Genomic DNA, 22,954 nt, shown 5'->3' on the forward strand with positions numbered 1-22,954 from the left:
AAAGGGAGGGGGAATGCAATCGAGTATTTTCCCACCCCCATCCCCTCGAAATGAGAAATTAAGATTTCATAATTAATAGGTATATGCAATTACTAACATAGTCAAGCTGTAAGTGCTCTAAAACACCACCTGTCAATCTTCAAAACTTTTTGACAAATTTCTCACTTCTTTTTCATCCACCCTGATATTTACAACAAATCAACAATATTTAAGAGCTATTCATAGGGAAACTATAAATTTGTACATGTATTCTTATCTTTGTGTATTTCCAGTCTGCAACTTCAGATGTTGTTCCATTCTCTTCTGTTCTATTTCTTGTCTGATATTCTTCAAACTTTTACCTATATGCTCCTTTCTATATTTATGCTATTGTTTGAAAAAAAATTCATGTTTTAGAATTTCCTTTAATGCTTGTTTGTAGCAGAAAGAAAGAAAAATAAAATGCTAATATATAAACTAAATTTTAACATTACATTATGGACACGTATAAATAAAACAAGCTCGAGAAACCAAGGCAATTTCTTTAGACACCACCATTCATTGAATTTAATGATAGTATAATATAATTTCACAGAACATTTTTTTTTCAGGGTATACTCTACAAGAAAAGACAACACACAGATATTCAATAGTTAATGCTCTTTTTATATATCTATAAACAATCTATTGTGCAAGAAAAAAATAGTTCAAAAGAAGGTATACATGAAGTCCACAGAATGATATCATAATTCCCTTCATGGTGGCATGTAGAATTACAGAAAATATTAACAAATAATATATCGATTTAAAAATGTAATCATATCAAATGAGACATTTGGTGCTTTATTTATAATGGGCAAAAATTATAAGAGATATCTCCAAAAGACCATAGGGATTCTAACTACACATGGTTCTATTTACAAGCTTCGGGTAGTTAAAAAGACAAGTACTTGAACACATTTCAAAGGTTGTTCTGGAATATTGACATTAATACAATAATAAAAGCACACCACTTATCTGATACATGAGAAAAAACATTAAAAATCATTCCAATTACCATTGATATTCATCACTCGATGATGTCATAATGACATATCTGTTAATTGTCTTACCAAGAAGATATTAGTACACTGCAAAAACTGCAGTGTTAGGAATAACACCAATTGATGTTCTGAGAGGACCATACTCTAAAGTGTTAAAGGTACATGACTAGGTTTGAATATAACACCAAAGGTGTTAAAATAACAAGCAGAATATGCTTTAGTAACTTACACCATGAAGTTAACACTGGTGTAATCCTCTTGAAAACACTGGTGGTGTAATTTCAACACCACTGATTTTTGCAGTGTATGAAACAAGAATCGGCTTCTTGCAAGAGTGGTGCTCCTTTATAATGATATGCAAAGGAACTTTGTGCTTCTCAGTCTAATGTACTAACCAGGGCCCTTGCTGTCTTACAGCAAGTTGCGATTGATCCAACTAACCCCACATATGGAAAGCCAATGACCCCAACATCTAATATGTCCATTTACGGAGTTTTCTTGACATGGGTCCCGTTTCTTAAAGACTTCTAATAATAACAAATGCATAATTTCTATAGCAAGTTTGCTATCAGCCAATCAAGTTGAATAATCTCAGTAGCTTTTAACTGATCTTTTATGAAACAGGCCCCAGATATATACATGTATATATATATTCCAACGTGTAAAACTGTGCTCCTCATTTCCAAAGAGACATTTTGTGCACTTTTCCTATATGAAGAACTTTGACATTGATTGATTTCCATTATTGATTGGATCAATTGCATCTTTTAGTAAGATGGGCATTACAACATTGATTTCACTGAGCATATATATAGTTTCCATGGGCAGATTTTCAAACAGAACTGATATGAATTTAATACTGAAGTCCAGAGGCAGTATTTCCTCTACTTTTTTCTCTAGAGGATCTCAAATATTTTGCTGATATCAACGCACATAAAATTCTGTACATACGAAGTACAATGAAACAAAAGTACATAAGAGAAATAAGAGAGAGAAACAAAGAGTTGGTCGAGTCTCGATTATCAATACTACCCCACACAAAACTGTACTGAGAAATTCAATGATGCACTAGTTGAAAACAAATCCAACTATTCATGTTGATAAGAATGATAAGAGTTATGAAAATCATGCATAACCTCTTAAAATTGACAAGAACAAATTCAAGTTAAACGTTGTACTATTGAGCGATGTCAAACCCTCTCTCCATTAACACACAGCACCAGTGACTAATGAATAAACAATGTCATCTATATACATACACAGGGTTAAACAGAAACCCATGGGACACAGACAAGGATCCTGGGCCCCGTCTTACAAAGAGTTGAGATTGATCCGATCAATCACAAAGTATGGACGGCCAGCAACGTCAACATATAAAATGCATGTTTGTTCAAAAAAAAATCTAGATATGAATGTATATCCATAAATTCATTGATTTCTCGACAATTCAGTGTGTTCTCCTTTGTTTACAAAGGACATTTTATGAATTTCCTGTAGAAGAAATTATGACACTGACGGATTTCCATGGAGTTACGGTTGATTGAATTGATCGTAACTCTTTGTAAGACGGGGCCCAGGGCTACCCATGCCAATCCAAGCATGGTTAATTCAAGACCACCCACCACACCGGTTCAGGGACCTAAAATCACAATAAATAAGAAATCATCTATTCATCCAGAGTAGTCTACATCCCACCTCCTCTCCAACTGCTAAAAGGCAGGTATAATATATGAAAGCAAATTACACGCACAGAGGATCTGATTTTGTCAGGGGTTAGATTAGATAAACTCATATACTGGTGTCATGGTAGTTTCCCTCGATGAGAATTGGACCTTCAGCACTCCAAGCATGATGAAATTGCAATGATTTAGAACAAACGATTTTCAGATACCCTTCAATACTCCCAGATAACAAAGATTAGTATGGAGTATATCCATTGTCTCCTCATTTTGGAGGAAAGACACAATTTATTTTTTCCTTCATCAAAGTTATCTTGAGAATAATAATAATAATTGGCATTTATAAAGCGCTTTATCTATCTACGACTGCTCAGAACGCTTCACAATTATTATTACCCGGTCACTGAATTCATAGCATTTCAAGCAGCCTGTTAGCTGCACACTTGCTAAACCAACCACAATGACAGTTGTTTCCTACCGGTACCCAATTAGCACCTGGGTGAGAGTGGCAAAGTGTGGATTGACGCCTTGCCAAAGTACGCTAGGCCATGGTGGGATTTGAACACACGACCCTCTGATTACAAGGCGAGAGTCAGAACCGCTACACCACGGCGCTTCCACAAGAACATATACTACAGAATGATGTATCTTCAGAAAAGAGGTACTGCTGGCTAGTGTTCAGCCTCCTATTTCTTCTGCTTAAATTTTCTTCAGCTATAATGAGACATGACATGCTCTCGGTCAAAATCACCTACCAGTATATCATGGCATATCCAATACCTAGAATCCTTTGATTTGGAATATGTAGGACACAAGGCGCTTCCTGCACTGCATCAATGTAATCCGCATAATTAAATGTACATACTACTGTTCAGCAAAGTATGAGATGCATATCTGTTGTGGGATAATGTACACACAGATTAAAAATAACACAGCTCCATAGCCCCCCCCTCCTGCCTCATAATAATGGAGAATCAATCAAGATTATCACCAGGGGAGTTTCATGAAATGTTTTGTCAATGATTTCACTTACTAAATGGCTCTCAGCCAATCAGATGCAAGGATTTGCAGTATCATTTCATGAACAAATAGTCGGCGAATGTCACTGACTATTTGTTCATGACAAGCCACACTGATCAATGCTAGTGCTACCCTCCTGAGTTTAAAAATACCTTAATAATTCCACAGAAACTCCCTTTATAATAAAACTCTATTACCACATCAATGGCATTTAAAAGGAGGGTCTATACTCAGAGACAATGCACCTTCCCAATCAGACAATTGAGGTGTAACATAAACGGGAAGGGGACACCATGACATAACACTGTGGAACTCTGAAGCTACAGTCCTACACCTTACCCTCTCATTTGTTGAATTAAAATTAAGACAAACCTTAGTAATCTTCTCGAAGAGAAAGAGAGGAAGAACAAGAGGAGTTATGAAAGGAAGAAGGAAGTGATCAGAGGGAAACTAGGAGGAAGAGACTGAGAGAGACAAATAGAATTGGAATAGAGAGAAGGGAAAAGGTGGGGCGTGCAAGGGAGGACCAAGGGAGGGAGCAAGCTGGAGAATGGAGAGGAATAGTACGAGAGATGAGATCTATACAGAGAGCTGTACGAAGCTGTTGTAACTGGAGATATTCCTCTTGAGGATCTCCTGACAAGGTCCAAGAACACGCTCGAAGCGTTGTCTGTCCAGTTTGACACACTTCAAGGGGCCACGGGCCACCACAGTGGCAGCACGGGGTCGGTCTAGCAGTAAGGCAATCTCACCTAATTGACAAAATAAAAAGAAAGTGACAATGTGAAAATCATTGAATTCAATATTTCATTTTAGATCAATTCAGGGGCAACTCCACCTTGACCAAAAGTTGATTTAATAATAATAAATCAAACAAGGATAACACTGACAATTTCATCAAATTCAAATGGAAAAATAAGAAAGTTAGGACATTTGTTATGCTTATTTTTATCGAACAGTGTTATGTGAGTGTTATGAAATGAGGGAACCGATGTCACGCACTCACTATCTTTGTATTTTATTAAATGAAATATGGTATATTTAAATTTTCCTCTAAAATTAATTTAAAAATTTGGTTTGATTCCTCATAAAAAATATAGAATCATCATGCATTAATTTACTGTAATTTTGATAAACTTTTGGGACGATGCTAGAAACTTGTGATCAATTGCAAGTCTTTTCTGGGTTCTATCATCGATCACATCTTGCAATTAATTGCACATTTGCACTTGAACGTTAATCTAATACAGCAAAGGATTGATTGCAAAAGAAATTTGCAATTGATCACAAATAATTTCTGGCAACACCCCCATTGTTACAGGGTTCAGTATGGGCTTACCAAAGTAATCCGATGGTCCTAGTTTGCCCACTTCAATCATGTCTGAGTCGCTGCCATGGCGCTGAAGAACAGCTGCTTGGCCCTAGATTAAGGACAGGCAAAAGAAGAAAACAACCATCACCATAAAGTCACAGATGAACCAGGTTATTTTCATTATAGAATACTAGAGGTCGCATTCTCAGATAGGTTTTATCTTGAAATCTGTTTGATTTCAAATTTAAAAGAAAATTGGCATTCTGATATTTAGCTGAGATGAAATAACATCAGGTGGAACTACAGATGGTATAAAGCAGAGCATCTTAACAAGGCATTTCAAACTAGTGATGCAATAGTGCAATATGCAAGAGGTTGTTTAGATGGTTTGAATTCACTTTGGCCAGTATTCTGAAGTCGGGTTTAACTTAGACCATGGTCTAACTCTATGCTAAAATTATGGGAAGCCAAACGTTTCAAAATTTTGTTTACAGTGATTGCTTCTCATGTTTACTGTGCTCTTTACTAATTCTTTAATGGTGAAGACAACTGCCATACTTATCCTTCCCAGGCCGTTAATAAAGTTTTGGGAGTCAAATGAGCTGAGTCATTGAACCTCTGGAGTTAGAGAATTATGTAACAACTGGCGTTCCATAGTTAAACCACAACTTAAAATCAGAGTTGAAATTAAACCAGACTTCAGAATACGGGCCTATGTCTACTAGCAGATGGTTTAATTTTCAGATTGGTTAGCACTACCAGATAGCTACACCCACTTGGTCTAATTAACATTTGATGCAACATCACTTGGTCTAATACTCACTTGGACTGTCACTTATTCCAATGCGGATATGGTCTGATTCCTACTTCTCCTTCTTTTTCACACTTTGTCGTGTGTAATTTGGTTCATAAGCAATTCCTCTAATCATAGAGACTGAGTGGTGTTAGACCAAATGGATATTAGACAAAATGGGAAAAGCCTAACTGCAATTTTGACAAAATGGTAAATGGACTAAAAATAACAAGTGTAGATGAACAGTAAATTGCCAGTTCGTCTATTGCCAACTCGTCCACCCATCACATTGTCTACATTCATTTAGTCTAATGCCATTCCGTCCATCAACATTTTGTTTGAAAACCATTTGGTCCAATAAATATTTGGTTCAATAATCACTTCATCTAATCACCAATCCGTCTTCAACCATTTTGTCTAGTAACTACATTTCCCATTTTTTTCCATTCATTTCGCCCAATTAACACTTAATCCAATTACATCAAATGGTATAAGGACCAAATGGCGATTAGACCAAGTGGTTATTAGAAGAATGGTGAGTGGACAAAATGGCAATTTGAAAGTGGACGACCTGATGGTAGACCAAATGATAGAAAATAAGTTGGTAATTGGACGAATTGGTATGAGACCAAACGGAAAGTAGACCTAGCGGGGTGAGAACAAACCAATTGTAGACCAAATGGTTGTAAAATAAGTTATGATTTACCATTTGTATACCTACCTCAATGATCATGAAGAAATCATCACCCTGTTCTCCTTGTACAACAATCTTCTCACCATCATCAAATTGTACTGGCTCCAAGGCATCAGCAACAGTCAAGTTCTCCCAAATATCAAGGTTTTCTGCAAGAGAAGATTGATGATTCCTCTTCAAACTGACTGGATCTGACTCGTGTGTATATATGTAGCTAATGTTGGTTTGGTATTAGTCTGATAATCATATTTATCATATCATCATTATTACAATCATTGGCAATATCATCACTACCACCATCAGAATCATCATAACCACTAACACCACCACAATCATTAATGAGACTATAATCACCACCACAATCATAATTATCATCACCAATAACCAGCATCACTGGTATTGTCACAATTACTATTATCATTATGATACTCATTATCATTATCAAAGTCATCATCATCATCATCACCAACATCATCGGTATTACCATCACTACCATCTCACCATCATCATCACCACCACCACCACCACCACCACCATCATCATCATCTTCATCATCATCATCATCTTCATCATCTTCATCATCATCATTATCATCATCATCATCATCTTCATCATCATCATCATCATCATCATCATCTTCATCTTCATCAACAGCATCATCAGTATTACCATCTCACCATCATCACCAGCCTCACCAGCGTTATTATTACCATGATTACATGAATTGCCTTTAACTATTGACTTACCAAGGATTGAAACCTTAGTGAGGAATTCCTCATACATCTTCCTCTTGCGTACCTGGCTTCCCTGTAAAGTGAAAACATTAAAAGAATTATATGCTACTCAACTGATTTTCATAAGAACAGATTATAATTCTTTATCTGCTATGTACATGTAATTCAGATCAGATAGCAATGACAATTGGTGAATTCAATTTGGTAAATTCTATTTTCTTTTAATCTCTTTTTCATTCATACTGATTCTATAGATGTTGTTTATTCAAAAAGAACAATAAACATTTCTTAGTTTCTGTGATACAAAATGTATAAAGGAGAAAACTTGTCATCCAGACTGTTGTATTTATTTATTTGTATGAATGTGCTATACAATTCCTATGATGATGATGATGATGATCATCATCATCATAGGAATTGATCATCATCATCATGATCATGATGATGAACATGATCATCATCATGACGATGATCATAATCATCATCATCATTTTTTTTTTAATAATTCATCATTTTTGTTCTACAATAAACTTTGTTGTTTTGCAATAAACTTTTGGCATGCTTGGTGTAAAGATAAGGTGTGATAATTTGTATGAAATTTAAAAGAGTGAATGAAAAATAAAGACTTTGATCCACAAACCAAAAAGCTTAAACATGCTTGCAATTAAATTTATATTCTTTTAAAGATTTGTAGAATGTCATTGCTCATTGATTCTTTGGGACATTGTACAATAAGGGCAAATAAACGTAAAGTCAATGTTACAGTCTCACATTCATCCCAATGATTGATGAACATGGTACAAACAGCCATAATTCATCATCTCTCCCACACGCTCTCCCATTGTCGTCTTGCCTCATTTAAGAGCACTATCCTTTACATGGATGATGTCATAGAGCTGTATAAACATCGGCCATACACCTCAAGAGTTTAAAGGTTCCTTGCCGATCGATACCCCCAAGCACTTAATAAAACACCTACCCCTCTCCCTCATCCTATCATATTACCCTACGTCACTTGGACGTGTACTTCTCCAGAGAACATTCATTACGGGCATGCGGTGTAAAAGTTGTACTTTCCGCAGCAGTATGGGCTAATTTGGTGAGTTAGCACAGAAATCAATATCTTTCTATTGACTTGTCATCCCACCCAGGACACTAGATAATGGTTTCTTGCTGCTAAAACTAGGAAATCAGGGCCCACTCTCATAAAACCACTGATCAATGGAAGGTGACAAACTTCTTTTACACGCTACTGCTATAGAGCATTTTGATTGGTTAGGAGCAGATTCACCATTTGATCAGTTTTAAATCTTCAAATTGGCAACATGTTTTTTTTTTTCCATTTGCTTAATATATTTTGTTTTAATTTCATGGATTAGAAAAAACAACCATCAAAAGCAAATGCACTTACAAATTGAAAATTTGCAAAAGTCAACAGGGATTTAAGGTTTCTATTAGGAATTCTTATTACCTTGTGAAATACCAACATGCAAACAACATTTATAACAAGTAATCTCATTTATAAATGCACAGCGAGGTGATGCGTAGAAAATACATGCAAGTAGGAGATTGCAAGTGTGACTGCACATCACTTTTAATTAATACAATAGTATGCAAAAAACCTCTTAGCCCCTGTTTTTCCCTTGTCATCCCAAAGATGTAGGTGATTACTTACCATGAGAATTCGTCTGTAGCTGTCCCTGTCGATTCCCCACAATTTCATATCAGTTTTAGCCTGACAAAACAACACATTAAGAGAATATTACAATCATATTACATCACAATCTTGTATACAAGGGTAGATGGACACACACACAGGATGCTGTTTTCTTTACGATTATTTGGCTGATCTTGTGTTTATCTGGAGGCCTAACTATTTTTTTTCTATAGATGCTTCTCTCAATGACCAACCATCAAATCATCCTTGAATTTAGCCCATTCCAAATTGTATTGTAATATAAAGAAATATAGTTAATAATTACAATTCATAGTAAACTTTATGCATACAAATCATTCATTACATTTGAACAGAAATGAATACATTGTAGCTTACATTTAGGCTTAATTTTATGGCTGATTGTATATTATATGTAATAGGGCACAAAACCTGAACATCATCTTGAAGTGCTGCAGACAGAGAGTTGCCAACCTTCATTGTGAAAAAAAAATATCATTTTCCCATTTCTTTTTAACCTACATGTATTTTCAAGAATAAAATCCTAATTTTTCTTAAAAATGTTGAAAAACATACCCCCAAATCATCATTCTTACAAGTTTAAAATTTCTATTTCTAGGGGAATATCCTTGTTAGTGGCACATTCCCCTTCAAAATACTACTAAACAAGATTCAATCCTACTAATTGGCAACTCTGAACATAGTCATAGGGTCCACAGAAAGACAAAAATACAAACAATCATGAAACAACCCAACACATACCTTGACTGTTGCAGCTCTTGGGGTGCCATAGATGAGGGCCAGTTCTCCAAAACTGCTTCCTTCGCTCAGAGTGACGACACGCTCACCATCAACAAAGATCTACATGTACACAAGAGAGTCACAAAATAATACCATATTACTGTATGCATATGCGCAGTCAAATCTGGGACAGGTTTCACAAAACTTGCAGTGACAAGTTATTGAAACCACAGGCTCTGATTGACATAGAGCAAATTTGTGAGACAGAATGTACTGAAAATGAACTTTATTAAGCAGTGCAATGTCCTGGTGAGGTGAGCATATCTGTTTATAAAGACTACGATTTCTTTTTTCCTTGAATAAATTTTCTCATAAGAATGTGTTATATGGCTGCATCATAATATGACAATGGTGATGAAATATCCTCACACTGAAACAGTGAAAGAATAAACAATATTGGGTCCAGAATCCTCAGAATATCACTATATATTCTCATAAAAAGACAAAAATAAAAGATAAAACATAACAGTGAGACAGATTGATTTGCTTGATATCAATGTCAAATATTGGTTTAAATTAAACATCATCATGAATATTACCATTTTAGACATCTATATTTGTCTTTGTATAACTATAACTGATATGTTAACATCATTAATAAATATTAATTCTTTTCCAAATCTAACAAAGATATCATGTCTTAATACAGAGATTTCAATGCAATGCAATTAATGGGGAGCAAGTACGTAAATGATGGCAATTAATGCCTTGGGAAATTCTCAATGGTTACAACATTAATTGCACATCTACAAGGATATAAATGTACATGTACAAACAATATATTGTGCATATGATGCATACACACTTCCCAAGGAAATCACATTTTTTAATCCATATAAGATTTTATGATATACTAATCGAGTGTGCATGAACAGTCATTTATCATAATATGCCGCAACAGCCATTATAATTATCTAATCTAAACCCAAAACTCCAAGGCAATGCACGACCAGACGATTGAATTACAAACAATTTATTCTGCATGAATAGATTTAAGTACATGTATGTCTAGAAGAAAAGGTAAATGTATTTCATTGGATTATGTTGTGAAAGTGATCGACAGCAGGGTTCCAATAAAACTTTCTATATTCTTATCCTTCAAGCATGAATCAAATTTGGCTAAATCTAAATATTATTCATATTAAAAGTTTGAACTCATTGTCAGAAAAATTATGTTTATCATGAAATACATGTGCATGTTGTGTAAAAGATGTGATCTGCAGTAAAATTGTACAGCTATGGGTAAAATTTATATTCAAAATATCAAAATAAAAATGGTTGGGTTCCCAACTTTCATTGTGTGTGTGGGTTTTTTTCAGGTACAGTATATTGCCACTTCTCAAGAATACAATGGGACAAAAATTTCAGGGGTATAATCTTTGCAAATACTTTTCAGAAATACATTAACATAACCAAATTCATATAAAGCAATTGTTCAAAGGGCGTTTGATAATAAACATAATGAGAACATCGCTGAGAGGGTCTCCTCGATCCCCTTAAAAACTAAATTTGAATTTGCATTATAGAATTAATGAAAGTTTTGTAGAATGGTTATTATTTACACTTTTGCAAGGCGATAAGCAGATCACATACTTCACATTATTAGGCCTCTGCTTTTTTAAAACGAGTCTACAAAATTGTTAAAATTTCCATCTGATAGTGATTGTTTGCATGTTCAGCCCCCACCCCTTTTAAAAAACAATTGGGGGGGGGGGGGCTTCATGCCCACTGTTTTTTTCCAAACCAGTGTACAAAAACGTCAAATTTACCATCTGATTGTGATATTTTTGTAATTATCATTATTATTATTATTCGGCAAAGAAAATTACAAAAAAAAAAACATTTCAGTATAAACAATACAAGATAAGAAATATCAACCATAGGAATGCCAGGGACAGAAAACGTTAACTATATTACTGTGGCATAAGACCTCCTGTCCCATTTTTCATTGTCAGACCCCCCCTTTCAAAACTGTTCCGCGGCCCCTGCCTAAATATATACTCTTTACAGTACTCAAACAAATAGAGAGAAGCAAAATTTGTATTGATTATAGAATTTGGAAGAAGAAATGTGAAAAACAAATAAACACAATACAGACATTGCAATAGACGACAGATATAATTTCCATGCAATTGTTCTTTTGGTTTTGAATAATTTTACAATATCTATGTAATTTCTTTTCTCAATATAAAGGGGTGAGAAGGGCTTTAAAATTACAAAATCCAAAGTGATTTTTGAGGTATGAGGAGTTAAAAAGTGCAAAGTAAACAGAAATTATTTTACAATCTAGAAATAAGGATACTCGTGTATTCTCTTTCTACATGAAGGTAAATTAGCTATATGGTAAATCATTAAAATTTGTGGGTAATGCCATCACAGAGAGGAGATAAAAACATCAATTAGGGAATAGTACTTACGTCAACTTCTCCGGAGTCAATGACATAGAAGTTATCGCCTTCATCTCCTATTCAAGCCAAGGGAGAGAAAGAGGAGGAAGAGAGAGAGAGAAAAAAAACGATAGATGAAAGTGACAATCATGTTGATAAATTCTTTTCAGGGCATTCAAAACTTTTCATGGTGAATCGGTCCGGTTAATAGCCACGAGTGAGTGATAAACGATTGATGTGAACAGTCTGATGATTACACACAACTGAGCAATATGAAAATCTTAGCATGCGAATCACAACCATTCTCATTCATTCTGCCATTCTATCTCGCTATATATCTGTGAACATTGTGAAGTTCAGTTCATCACTTATTAACAGAAACCTTGCTTGTTTTTTTTGTTGCAATCATTATATTTCATTCTGGAAGTTCCTGTACATACAGATGTATCATTATGTACAAATAAAAGTTTATCATGTTACTAACACTGTATCCTTATGTAGCGATAATCAGAAATTTATGTGTATATTTCCACTTCAATAAACGCTGACAACATTCCAAGGGCGTTTCCTTCCCATTTAAAGTGTCTAGTATACATGTGATAATTACAGTGTAACAAACATATCAGTAACAGATGAGTTGTTTTGATCAAACAAGTGGAAATAGTGATTATTTATTCATTACAATGCTCCCTATAAATATGAAATGATATTAAAGGCATTGTTATAGTATATCAACAAGGCATTGTAATTGTATCATTTGTGATGAGTTCATTGAATAAAATCACTTTTTTATGATCTAACCTATAAAGCACAGCCCTATATGTATAGAATTTTTGTGTTTTCCTTATATTTATCTGCCATCTATACTCCTTGCTCAGTGCTGACAAGGGATTTACTTACTCATACAAAACATTCAAAGGTTCAAAACCAAGGAGTGACGTAAAAAAACCCAATAATTTCTAACATTTTATGCATAGGTCTCTTACAATGCCGTCTTCATCAAAGACCTTAGAAGTGTATTAAAAATAGTCACCAATTTCTTTAAATTTTACAATTTAAGCCCAAATTTTGATGGGATTTACACTATTAACTTCTGGGGGGGGGGGGGGATATACGTCCAATTTCAGGTGTTATGGAAGGACATAGCTAATAAGCCACTACCTGGCCCACTTTCTACTTGTATGGCAGCATCATTCCCCACTACATCCACTCAAATCACTTCCACACTTGCATTCAACATATTTTGACAAATAGAAAATAGAATACTATAAATCAATCTAGGAACGTTTATACTACATGTACCTAAGATAGATGGTAAAATAGAAATGGCTCATTGTACTCGTGCATGTACATGTAATATCTACTTTGATCTAAATATACAGCTCAGTGACCAAACATGTCCTTTCACAAAAAAATTTCCAGCTAAATATTTGTTTTATATTTCAGGAGGAAGATATCGCTTTGGTTTCATCTAAAGTAGATGTGTAAACACCACAAAGGTTACTGTTACCCTATAAAATGGAACAATTTAGCTTTTAAAAACAATTTTCAAGTTATTCTCAATTTGATTTCCATCATTTCTGTTTAGATTTCTATAGCATTTATTTCCTTTTATCTATTCACTTTATGTAATTTGCATATTCATTTATCATCAATCTTTCATTGAACCTGTTGACTACAATTTAATATTTGTATCTATTCTTACAAATGCAAAAAGCTACATGTAGCTTTATAATTCCATTTTTTCCTGTATCTCATTTTTAAATTTACATACATGTACATATATATTGCTATTTCTTTTACTGGACCTAAGTGATTGCTTAAAAAAAAAGAAATTTACTATGGAACTATGCTGTGGTGTACAGCCATAAATTAATCTTAAAAAGTTTGAATTTCAATTTTCATACTAAAACATGTAGTCAAAGATGGTATTAGTAAAATTAGCGCAACAGCCAATATGATATGGTACGAGAAATATGTCATCGCTAGAGCATGGACATTCATCACGTTAATGGGCTAAATGTCCACATGAAAAATGATACGTAGTATCATGAAAACAATTAATATGATACCCATTGCATGAGAGTTTAAAACTAGTTCATTAATCATAGGCAGGTGAGTGGAAACACATCACTGCCACTGATTTCAATTACAAGTAAATTCAAGTATGCCAATTTCTACATGAATTCAACCAAATACTTTTCATATTCTTTCTCCCCTAAAAAATTGCTCAGGGAGGGAGTTGATTATAGATGAAGCATTTGAAAATTTTTATTATAGACACATACATTGTACATGTAAATATCGGTAGACAAAATGAACATATTTAAAAATGGACAAGCTTTTTGACATGCACTCATTGGACTAAAATCGCATGAACAGAATGCTAGAACAAAACAGTATATAATAGAACCGAAAAATACACATTCTTTCATTCTAGAATTCTGTTCATTCATGCAATTTTACTCTGATAAGTAAAAAGTAGGTAAGTTTTTAAGGCCATTTTACGATTTTGCAGTACCAAACACTCATCGATTATATACATGTATTATTATTATTATTATTATTTGTGGATGCAATATCTATATCATAAGAATTCATAGTGAGCCCTCTCGTTTTACTAGCCATTATAAACTAATACATCTAGTATGAAGCAAATGAAGATAGACATTGGCACATCTGGGGGGGGGGGGGGATGAGGGGTAATCTATGAGTGTGTGCATGTGAGGGTAAGGGAGAATGTTCAATCCTTCTTTATTTATCCTTCATCCTCCATGATCTATTGAATTGGTTATTAAAATGTGCATTAAGAAAAAAACAAAACCTGAAAGGCACTAAACCTACTTGAAATAAAGTGCTATGTGAAGTTTACTTACTGGTTCAGTAGAGGTTTTTTTGGCAAAAGATGTCAAATGTCAAGGTGTATGAAGTGTATCATAGTCAAGATGTAGGAAGTGTATCATAGTCAAGGTGTATGAAGTGTATCATAGTCAAGGTGTATGAAGTGTATCATAGTCAAGGTGTATGAAGTGTATCATAGTCAAGGTGTTTGAAGTGTATCATAGTCAAGGTGTATGAAGTGTATCATAGTCAAGGTGTATGAAGTGTATCATAGTCAAGGTGTATGAAGTGTATCATAGTCAAGGTGTATGAAGTGTATCATAGTCAAGGTGTATGAAGCGTATCATAGTCAAGGTGTATGAAGTGTATCATAGTCAAGGTGTATGAAGTGTATCATAGTCAAGGTGTATGAAGTGTATCATAGTCAAGGTGTATGAAGTGTATCATAGTCAAGGTGTATGAAGTGTATCATAATCAAATGATTGGAAGAGATTATACAAGGACCGTCGCAAAAAAAGTTTTAATATAGTAATTTTGCCATCTAATGGTAACTTAAATGAAACCCTTGATTCTGATTGGCTAATTTAAATTGCTGCAATTATAGTTACCATTGAATGACAAGATTACCATAATAGTAACTTAAATGCAATGGGGCATAGACATTTATTTGGGGATTTACCAATGACCTGTCAAAAGCAACATCATGACTGTTCACTGTCTGTTATGAGAGTAGGAAGAAAGGTTTACTAATATCAAAGATGATTCCGTATCATAATTTGCGAGAGTGCAGCTTGTTGTTTGTGCAATAGAATAATTATCCACTTGCTGTTAAAGTTTGAACAGTCCAAAAATCCTAGTAATCATCTAGGGATTTAACAGTTCACATACTTCAAAGGATAACAATACTACTGCATCGTCCCTTCCCTTTTCACATAATGTATGCCAGCTATCCACACAACATTCACATACATATATAGGCCACTTTGGATGGCATATTTGAATGAGGTCAATGAATTTTCCAGAATTTTTAATACCTCCTCCTTTCTTACTCGTTATTTTGCTGATAGGACCCTAGACAGATACCGCAATATGTATATTCAACCAATAAGCTTTTCTGATTCTCCTCCGTTCCTTTCCAAACAACTTCCACCTGGGTTGGATTCCTCTATAATTAATATGGTAGGCTATATTCATGTAGTACTACATTAAAAGTCAACTAACCTTGCTGTATGACCACCTGGCCAGCATCGTGCTTGACCGGATACATGGCATCAAATATGTCACTGGAGTAATTGAAAGGGAATATCAAAGAAAATAACATCAATAGTGATTAATATTGGTTGGCTACATCAAGCACTATTCTGTGTATAAAATAATTGTTTTCTCATTTATGTCAATAGACACACACAGATTATGAAGCAGTGTGCAACTGTGCCCATGCCAATCTTCATCAATACCGGGTAACAAAGTATGTGTTATATGACTGCCCAGCTAAACACCATCCACGATAAGTCAGCCAAAATGATTTTTTTTCTTTATAATGGTTGAAAAATCAGATCCTAAGCATTAACACTACTTGTATATGCAACTTGTTGTGGTTAAAAGTGATCAAATATACTACCTGATCAAAGAAGAATTTTAGTGGAGCTGAGGTTGACCAACAAACATGTATACGTTGTGCATACAGATCTAGATTCGTTTAACCTGTACACAGTCAGAAAAACTGCCTCAAAGTAATGGTGGGCTATACAGGGTGAAAAAATGTCAATATTTCAAATCACAGAGAGGACCAGCGCAAATGCAGTTTGTGCTCCTGAGCATTTACCCTTTTAGGAAAAATCGGTCAAACATCGAGGGGGTGCCGCCCAAAAAAACGATTTGGGGCAAAAAGGTCGTTGACCTCAACCCATTTTCATCAAAATTGTATACCTCAGCTTCTGCATAAGTTATTTTAATGATTTATGTGTGATTTAAGTGTCAATTTCTATGTTATTTTGGACAAGGAATTAATTTTTAACAATAAAAAGATGTATAACTGCTGCCTTTGTAATCGAAATTCAACCCTTACTTAATTTGGGATGGGGTCAATTTGACCCCCCCCCCTTGACAAATTTCATCACTACGTGACCACAAGAAATTTTTTAACCTCACCGCTCAGTGACTTTTTACTTTCAAGCCTTGCGCATCTTCTGAGACAAAATTTGCGATGCCTGGGTGCATGGTTTTGAAATTACGCAATATTTTGTAAGTGCATGTCAGAACCAAAATTGCTCAAAAATGTGATTCCGTGTACAGAGTCAATGCTAATAGTGTTATTAACCCAATTTGCATTGACTTTGTACATGTAATCATGTTTTTGAGCACCTTTGGGTCTGACATGCACTTCAAAAAGGTTGCGTGATTTCGGAACCATGTACCCAGGCATCACAAATTTGGTCTCAGAAGATGCAAAAAGCTTGAAAGAAAAAATTCATTGAATGGCGAGGTCTAAAAATGTCTTGCGGTCACATAGTGACGAAATTTGTCAAGGGGGGTCAAATTGACCCCATCCCAAATTAAGTAAGGGTTAAATTTCAACTACAAAGACAGAATTTATATATCTTTTTATTGTTAAAAATGAATTCCTTGTCCAAATCAACATAGAAATTGACACAAAAATCATTAAAATAACTTATGCAGAAGCCGAAAAATACGATTTTGACTAAAATGGGTTGAGGTCAACCTTTTTGCCCAAAATCGTTTTTTGGGCGGCACCCCTCAATGTTCGACCAATTTTTCTGTAAAAGGTGTCAAAATGCTCAGGAGCACAAGCTGCACCTTTTGAGCTGGTCCTCTCTATGATCTGAAACATCAACATTCTATAGCCCACCACTACTTTAAGAAATATTTTTCTTTCTGATGAGCTAATTATCAATTTTGAATCTTGAGGTCCAAAATCAAAATGACCATATAGTTCATTACAGAAAACCTGGACTGGCTATTGGGATGTCACATAAATTTGACAGATATTTTCATGAAGTTAAAAATAGATCAGATTCAAAAATTCAAAAATAATTGTTTTTATTCAATAAAATATAAAAATTAAAACTTTATATTTGATATCCTTATGGAACTAAGTATTTCATCATTATCAATCTTGCTTTGAGAGATCTTCCCCAAGATGGCTTGCATAGTACCATTGGGTCATGCCATTTTTTCCTTGGGATATCCAAAGTACATGTAATTGGATTTTTCTTCATGATAAATGGATCTTATATCATGTCTTCTTATACATATGATTTGACCTCACATTGATAGACCCTCTCCTTTCTTTATCTTCATTCTCACTTTTTCTTCCTTCCTTTACCTCTTTCTCTCCCTTTTTCTTCTATCCTTTTTTCTTTCCTTTGTTTTCTTCACTCCTTGCCTCTCTATTAAACTAAAAATCCCTTCATCTTTTTCATTTATCTTGTCTCCCTTGCTCACTAGTTATTACCCAATTTCTTTCAATGTCCACCTTTTTGTTTGCTTTCCTTCCTATGTTTCTGTTTGATGATTTGTTAATTCTTTTTATGATCGATGTTGGGTTTTACCTTCAATTCTGATAAATTTGAAAGTCAGGTATGAATATTTATTTTTATCAAAGGTAATACCACTTTTTCCCCTTTGAGGGCAAAGTCAGGTGCACTGACGCCAATCAAAAGAGTATACAGCAATGGCCAAGTTGGCTTATTAAGGTGACAGGTGCCCTAAAAAAAATTTTTTTTAATGATTTTAATTTTTTTGTCTCCTTTGCTAGTTTCATGTATGTACTTCATCATGCAACTTGTTTTATCTCAATATTCTACCTCTTTTTTTAAATAAGAGGGGGGTTAAAACATATTTTCATAAATTTCTCAAACCGGAAGTAGTATTTTACACACCGGAAGTGATTAAATCTGTCCCCAAAACCTTTGATACTGCCTTTAAAAAAATCAGAAAATCCCCAGATTTTTTTGGCTGAAGCCCCAGATATTCCATGTAGCAAAGTGGACTACCACCCTCTGTTGGCCAAATAGGGAGAGCTACTGTATTGCACAATATGGCAGCGACTTCAAGTTACATACACTATGTGACAGACATGGCGCGTTACAAATGTCCGTTATTATTAGTATTATAGCCCTTTCTTTATCGTGATATTATACAAAATTTCAGTTTTTTAAATGAAAAATGTAATAACTTGAGTTCTAATCATTGGATTTGCATGAAATTTTGTAGAATTGTGTATCTTGAAGAGTACAACAAAATAATGATAGTTTTTGTGCATGGTACCCCCACAGGTGGAGTTGTGTATAAAAGTCCTTTCTGAATTTCTCATTATCTGACTGCTTGTTTAATCCATAATTTTTACAATTCTACTATGAATATTTCTTAAAGCCATCATAAATTCATCACAAAGAAGTCAGAGAATTAAATTAATCCATCAAAACTTAAATTACACTCTATGTTGTGAAGTTATAACCATAGAAAGTTCATATAGAGAAAAATCATGATTTTTAAAGTCATGACTTTGAATGACCATATTTTGCTTATGCCTAAAGCTAATATGCCACAGTGCAAATTTTTGTGTAGATCAGCTCATAAGCTTTCCAAAAATATATAGTTTGTTGGGGTACAGGTACTAAGTAAGAATCCTATGCTTGATTATATACCCGTAGTCGTTTCCGCACGGTAATAGGGCACCTGTCACCTTAAGATTAACTTGAGCCCTGATGAAAATTTATATTTTTCAGACACAGAATGAGAAACCCACCTTCTCTCTGTCTCATCCAGGTGGGAGAATAAAACATTCTTTGATATGGCTTTGGAGAGCGCTGCCATAGTCTTGTAATCTTTCGGAATCACCTGAGAATTAAAGAAAAGGAAAGCATATCAGAGATAATAAGAAAATTCTAAAAATAACAAGATATTTTGCAGACAATAAGCCAAGTAAAATAATTAAAGTACTTTATGAAATCCCTCTAGTTGCCTACCCTCTACATATCTACATTTTTTGTATACATCTAAAGTTCCGCTTTCTAAAAAAAATAATTGATAAAAATAATTTCACAAATAGTAAATGTTCCCATAATCGCAAATAGGCAAGTTCACATCTCAGATTTTCCTATGGAGCTTCTTGAGAGTACACTCTAATTCTGCATATTCACTGATAGCCCTTCAAATTTCAAAGTTAATGTAATAATCACCATGAAAGAAAAACAGTCAATAAACAGAGCCCAATATTTGACATGAAATACAAAATATAAAAACTGTTCGTCAATAATTAAATGGTCTTCCAGAAGCCTTAGGGAAAACATGTTTATAACTGATGCATGATTGAGCCAGTCCTGGTAATTGAAGGACGAAAATGGCAGGGGGAAAACAGAAAAAGAGAGAACAAATATTACAGATTGAATTATCTTTTTCATCGCAGCCCCATTTTTTTTTCAGTAGGCAGAGGGGCAAAATTTAAACAGGTAGAGTTGAAATTATGTACAATATTTTTTTTTTTTCAAACTGAACAATATCATATTGCTCACAAGTATTACCTTCACAACTTTTAACTGAAAGTGCTTTGCTTTAATACATTGTGAATTTCTATCTATATAGGGAAGGGTATACCTGTAGAGATGTTAAGAATTGAGAATATTTGTTCTTGTATTACCTAATTTAGTGCTACCCTCCGCTTCCTGTTTCTCAGAATATGATTAGGAATATTACTCTCCTTCAGACATCGTCATACAATGTACATGAACGTCCAAAATTGATTGTATCAAAATCTAATATAACCACATTTTTCTCTTCGCATATTGTCTACATGCCGCCAGGGCATGAACAAGCTACAGATGTGACATACAGTAGATGTGCCATACCTCTTTCATATTGAGTGACGAAGCAAAAACTGTGTTTTATTTTCAATGTCGTCATCTGCATTTAGTCCCAATATAAAAAGCTAACCATGTACGTTATCTGCATCTCTAAGACCTATATCTGCTATGGATGTCTTAATACACCCCAAAATTAGTTAAAATTTCTATGTTGATGATGCTGCCGCTTTCCAAAAATGGTACCTACATGTATACTATAGTCATGCTATATTTGTTGTTTATAGGAGCGCCTTGAGCACCTAGCAAGGTGGATACGTGCGCTATACAAATCCTACATTATTTTTATTATTTATTATTATTGTTTGACACAATAAATTTACTTCTTTTCAAATACAATACAACTTTTTTTAAACATGCTCACTCATGGATTACTTCACAGATCAACATCAGTCGATGAGTATAGGACCACTCATCTAAATTTATTACGCTCAAATTTTTTTTTTTTTGGTAAAACATTTATTTCGAAAAGGGAAATATCTTATTTGTTTCCGTTTCAATCATGATATAGAGAGAGCAATTACCTTCTTGACGTATGACGTGGCATCCTCCTCTGTGTACGGTTCGGCGCTGAAGGCACCGCGGCGGCGACGGCCCTTGGGCTGAACTACCGGTGGGGTAGGGGAGATCTCCTCCTCTCGCTCCTCACTCACTGAGGGCTGTGCCTGGGAAGACTGGGCCCCCTGAGAGGACTTGGGTTTGGTATCCTATAGACAAAAAATAAAAAGTGTAGATTAGTAACATGACATGTTTCAAAAGTATAATCATTTGGATAATTTGTAAAGAGTGCTTGTTATAGTATATTAGGCATGTAAATATGAAAACATACAGTGATTTGGATACCGTTCTCACTACCTTCCTAAAACTAGTTTACTGGAAACTAGTTTAAAGTGTAGTGAGAATGGTTGAAGTGATCTTCCAAACCACCTCGCAATGCAGTTTTCAAGATCGCTTTGCCTCGCTCAACTGGTTTTAGAGTAAGTGAGGATACAACTCTTTTTCAGGAAGCTATCTTCGCACATTTTGAGCGCGCTACTCCACACGACAAGTGTAGAATGCCTATGCTCCGGTTTCTAATTTCGTGTGAAACGTGTCACCCCACTGACAGCGTTTCTATAGCAACAAGATCGCTTTACGTGGAGTGATTTTGAAAACCACTTTTGTGTGATCTAGTGGGAACGCTAGCAAAGCAATCTTCCAATCTGGTTTCCTGAATCGGTTTCCAGTAAACTAGTTTTAGAAAGCATCATGAGAACGAGCTCTTGGACTCCTTTGGGTCAGTCAACCCATTATATCATTGTAATGTACATATTAATTTCTGGGTCTTTGCTTTGGCATCCTAGAGAGAAAAGATAAATGTTCCAACACATTGCCATACATTTTGTTACAAAAAAAAGAAACAACCAGTTCAATAAAATTACTGATGCAAGAAAAATCTCTCTCTCTCATAGCTTTTATTAGGTAAAACATGCAGTCACTTTGTCCCAAATGGTTAAGCTAATGTAAGTATTTTTTATAAACAATACTTTACAATGAACATGTCTTCATTAGACCTAATGTATCTACTTGAGGTTCACACATTAATCAGTGTCAACTGTGAACCCATTGGATATTTAACATTAACATCTCTCATTATTATCTTCAATCCAAGACACAACTGCAAATTCAGAATGCACCTTCTACAAAACCCCAGCAAATGTTTCTTTATTTTCAATCAAATTCTCCTTTCTACTGGACAATCACATTCGAAGTCATCTTCACAAAACAGCATTAATGTGAAGACATGTGTATGCGCTCATAAGATAATCACATACAGTACACGTAGATGAACAACCTCTCTTGCAGTATATGGAAAAAACACATATGTTGCACATACATGTACATTATTACATGTACATGGGAAGTTCAACAACTTCAAAACACAATGAGTTATGCTTTATGTTATAACTTGGAAACACTGCTTACCACCATCAAAATTTCTTAAAACAATGCTTATTATCACACTTGCTCATAATCAAATTCAGTACTATAATTTACCATTAATTTACGCCTTGAAACTTCTAATCCAATTCACCTTCCAAGTCAGACCCCAAATACACAATACACAGCCACTC

At 34.6% G+C, this 22,954-nt stretch overlaps 1 protein-coding gene across 1 annotated transcript; it reads right to left on the reverse strand.

Annotated features, from left to right (window-relative positions):
• Positions 1 to 518: 518 nt before the first annotated feature.
• LOC129269319 (cAMP-dependent protein kinase type I-beta regulatory subunit-like) lies at positions 519 to 22,595 on the reverse strand. Its single transcript, XM_064106060.1, has 11 exons — positions 22,584 to 22,595; positions 21,365 to 21,547; positions 19,730 to 19,821; positions 16,180 to 16,241; positions 12,148 to 12,194; positions 9,692 to 9,790; positions 8,930 to 8,989; positions 7,267 to 7,327; positions 6,548 to 6,669; positions 5,061 to 5,142; positions 519 to 4,473 (listed from the first exon to the last, which is right to left on the reverse strand). Exons 1-11 carry the CDS (start codon positions 22,593 to 22,595, stop codon positions 4,301 to 4,303), a joined length of 993 nt encoding a protein of 330 aa, XP_063962130.1. The 3' UTR covers positions 519 to 4,300.
• Positions 22,596 to 22,954: the final 359 nt, after the last annotated feature.

The sequence above is a fragment of the Lytechinus pictus genome, chromosome 10, assembly GCF_037042905.1.
Source record: "Lytechinus pictus isolate F3 Inbred chromosome 10, Lp3.0, whole genome shotgun sequence".
Lineage (NCBI taxonomy): Eukaryota > Metazoa > Echinodermata > Echinoidea > Temnopleuroida > Toxopneustidae > Lytechinus > Lytechinus pictus.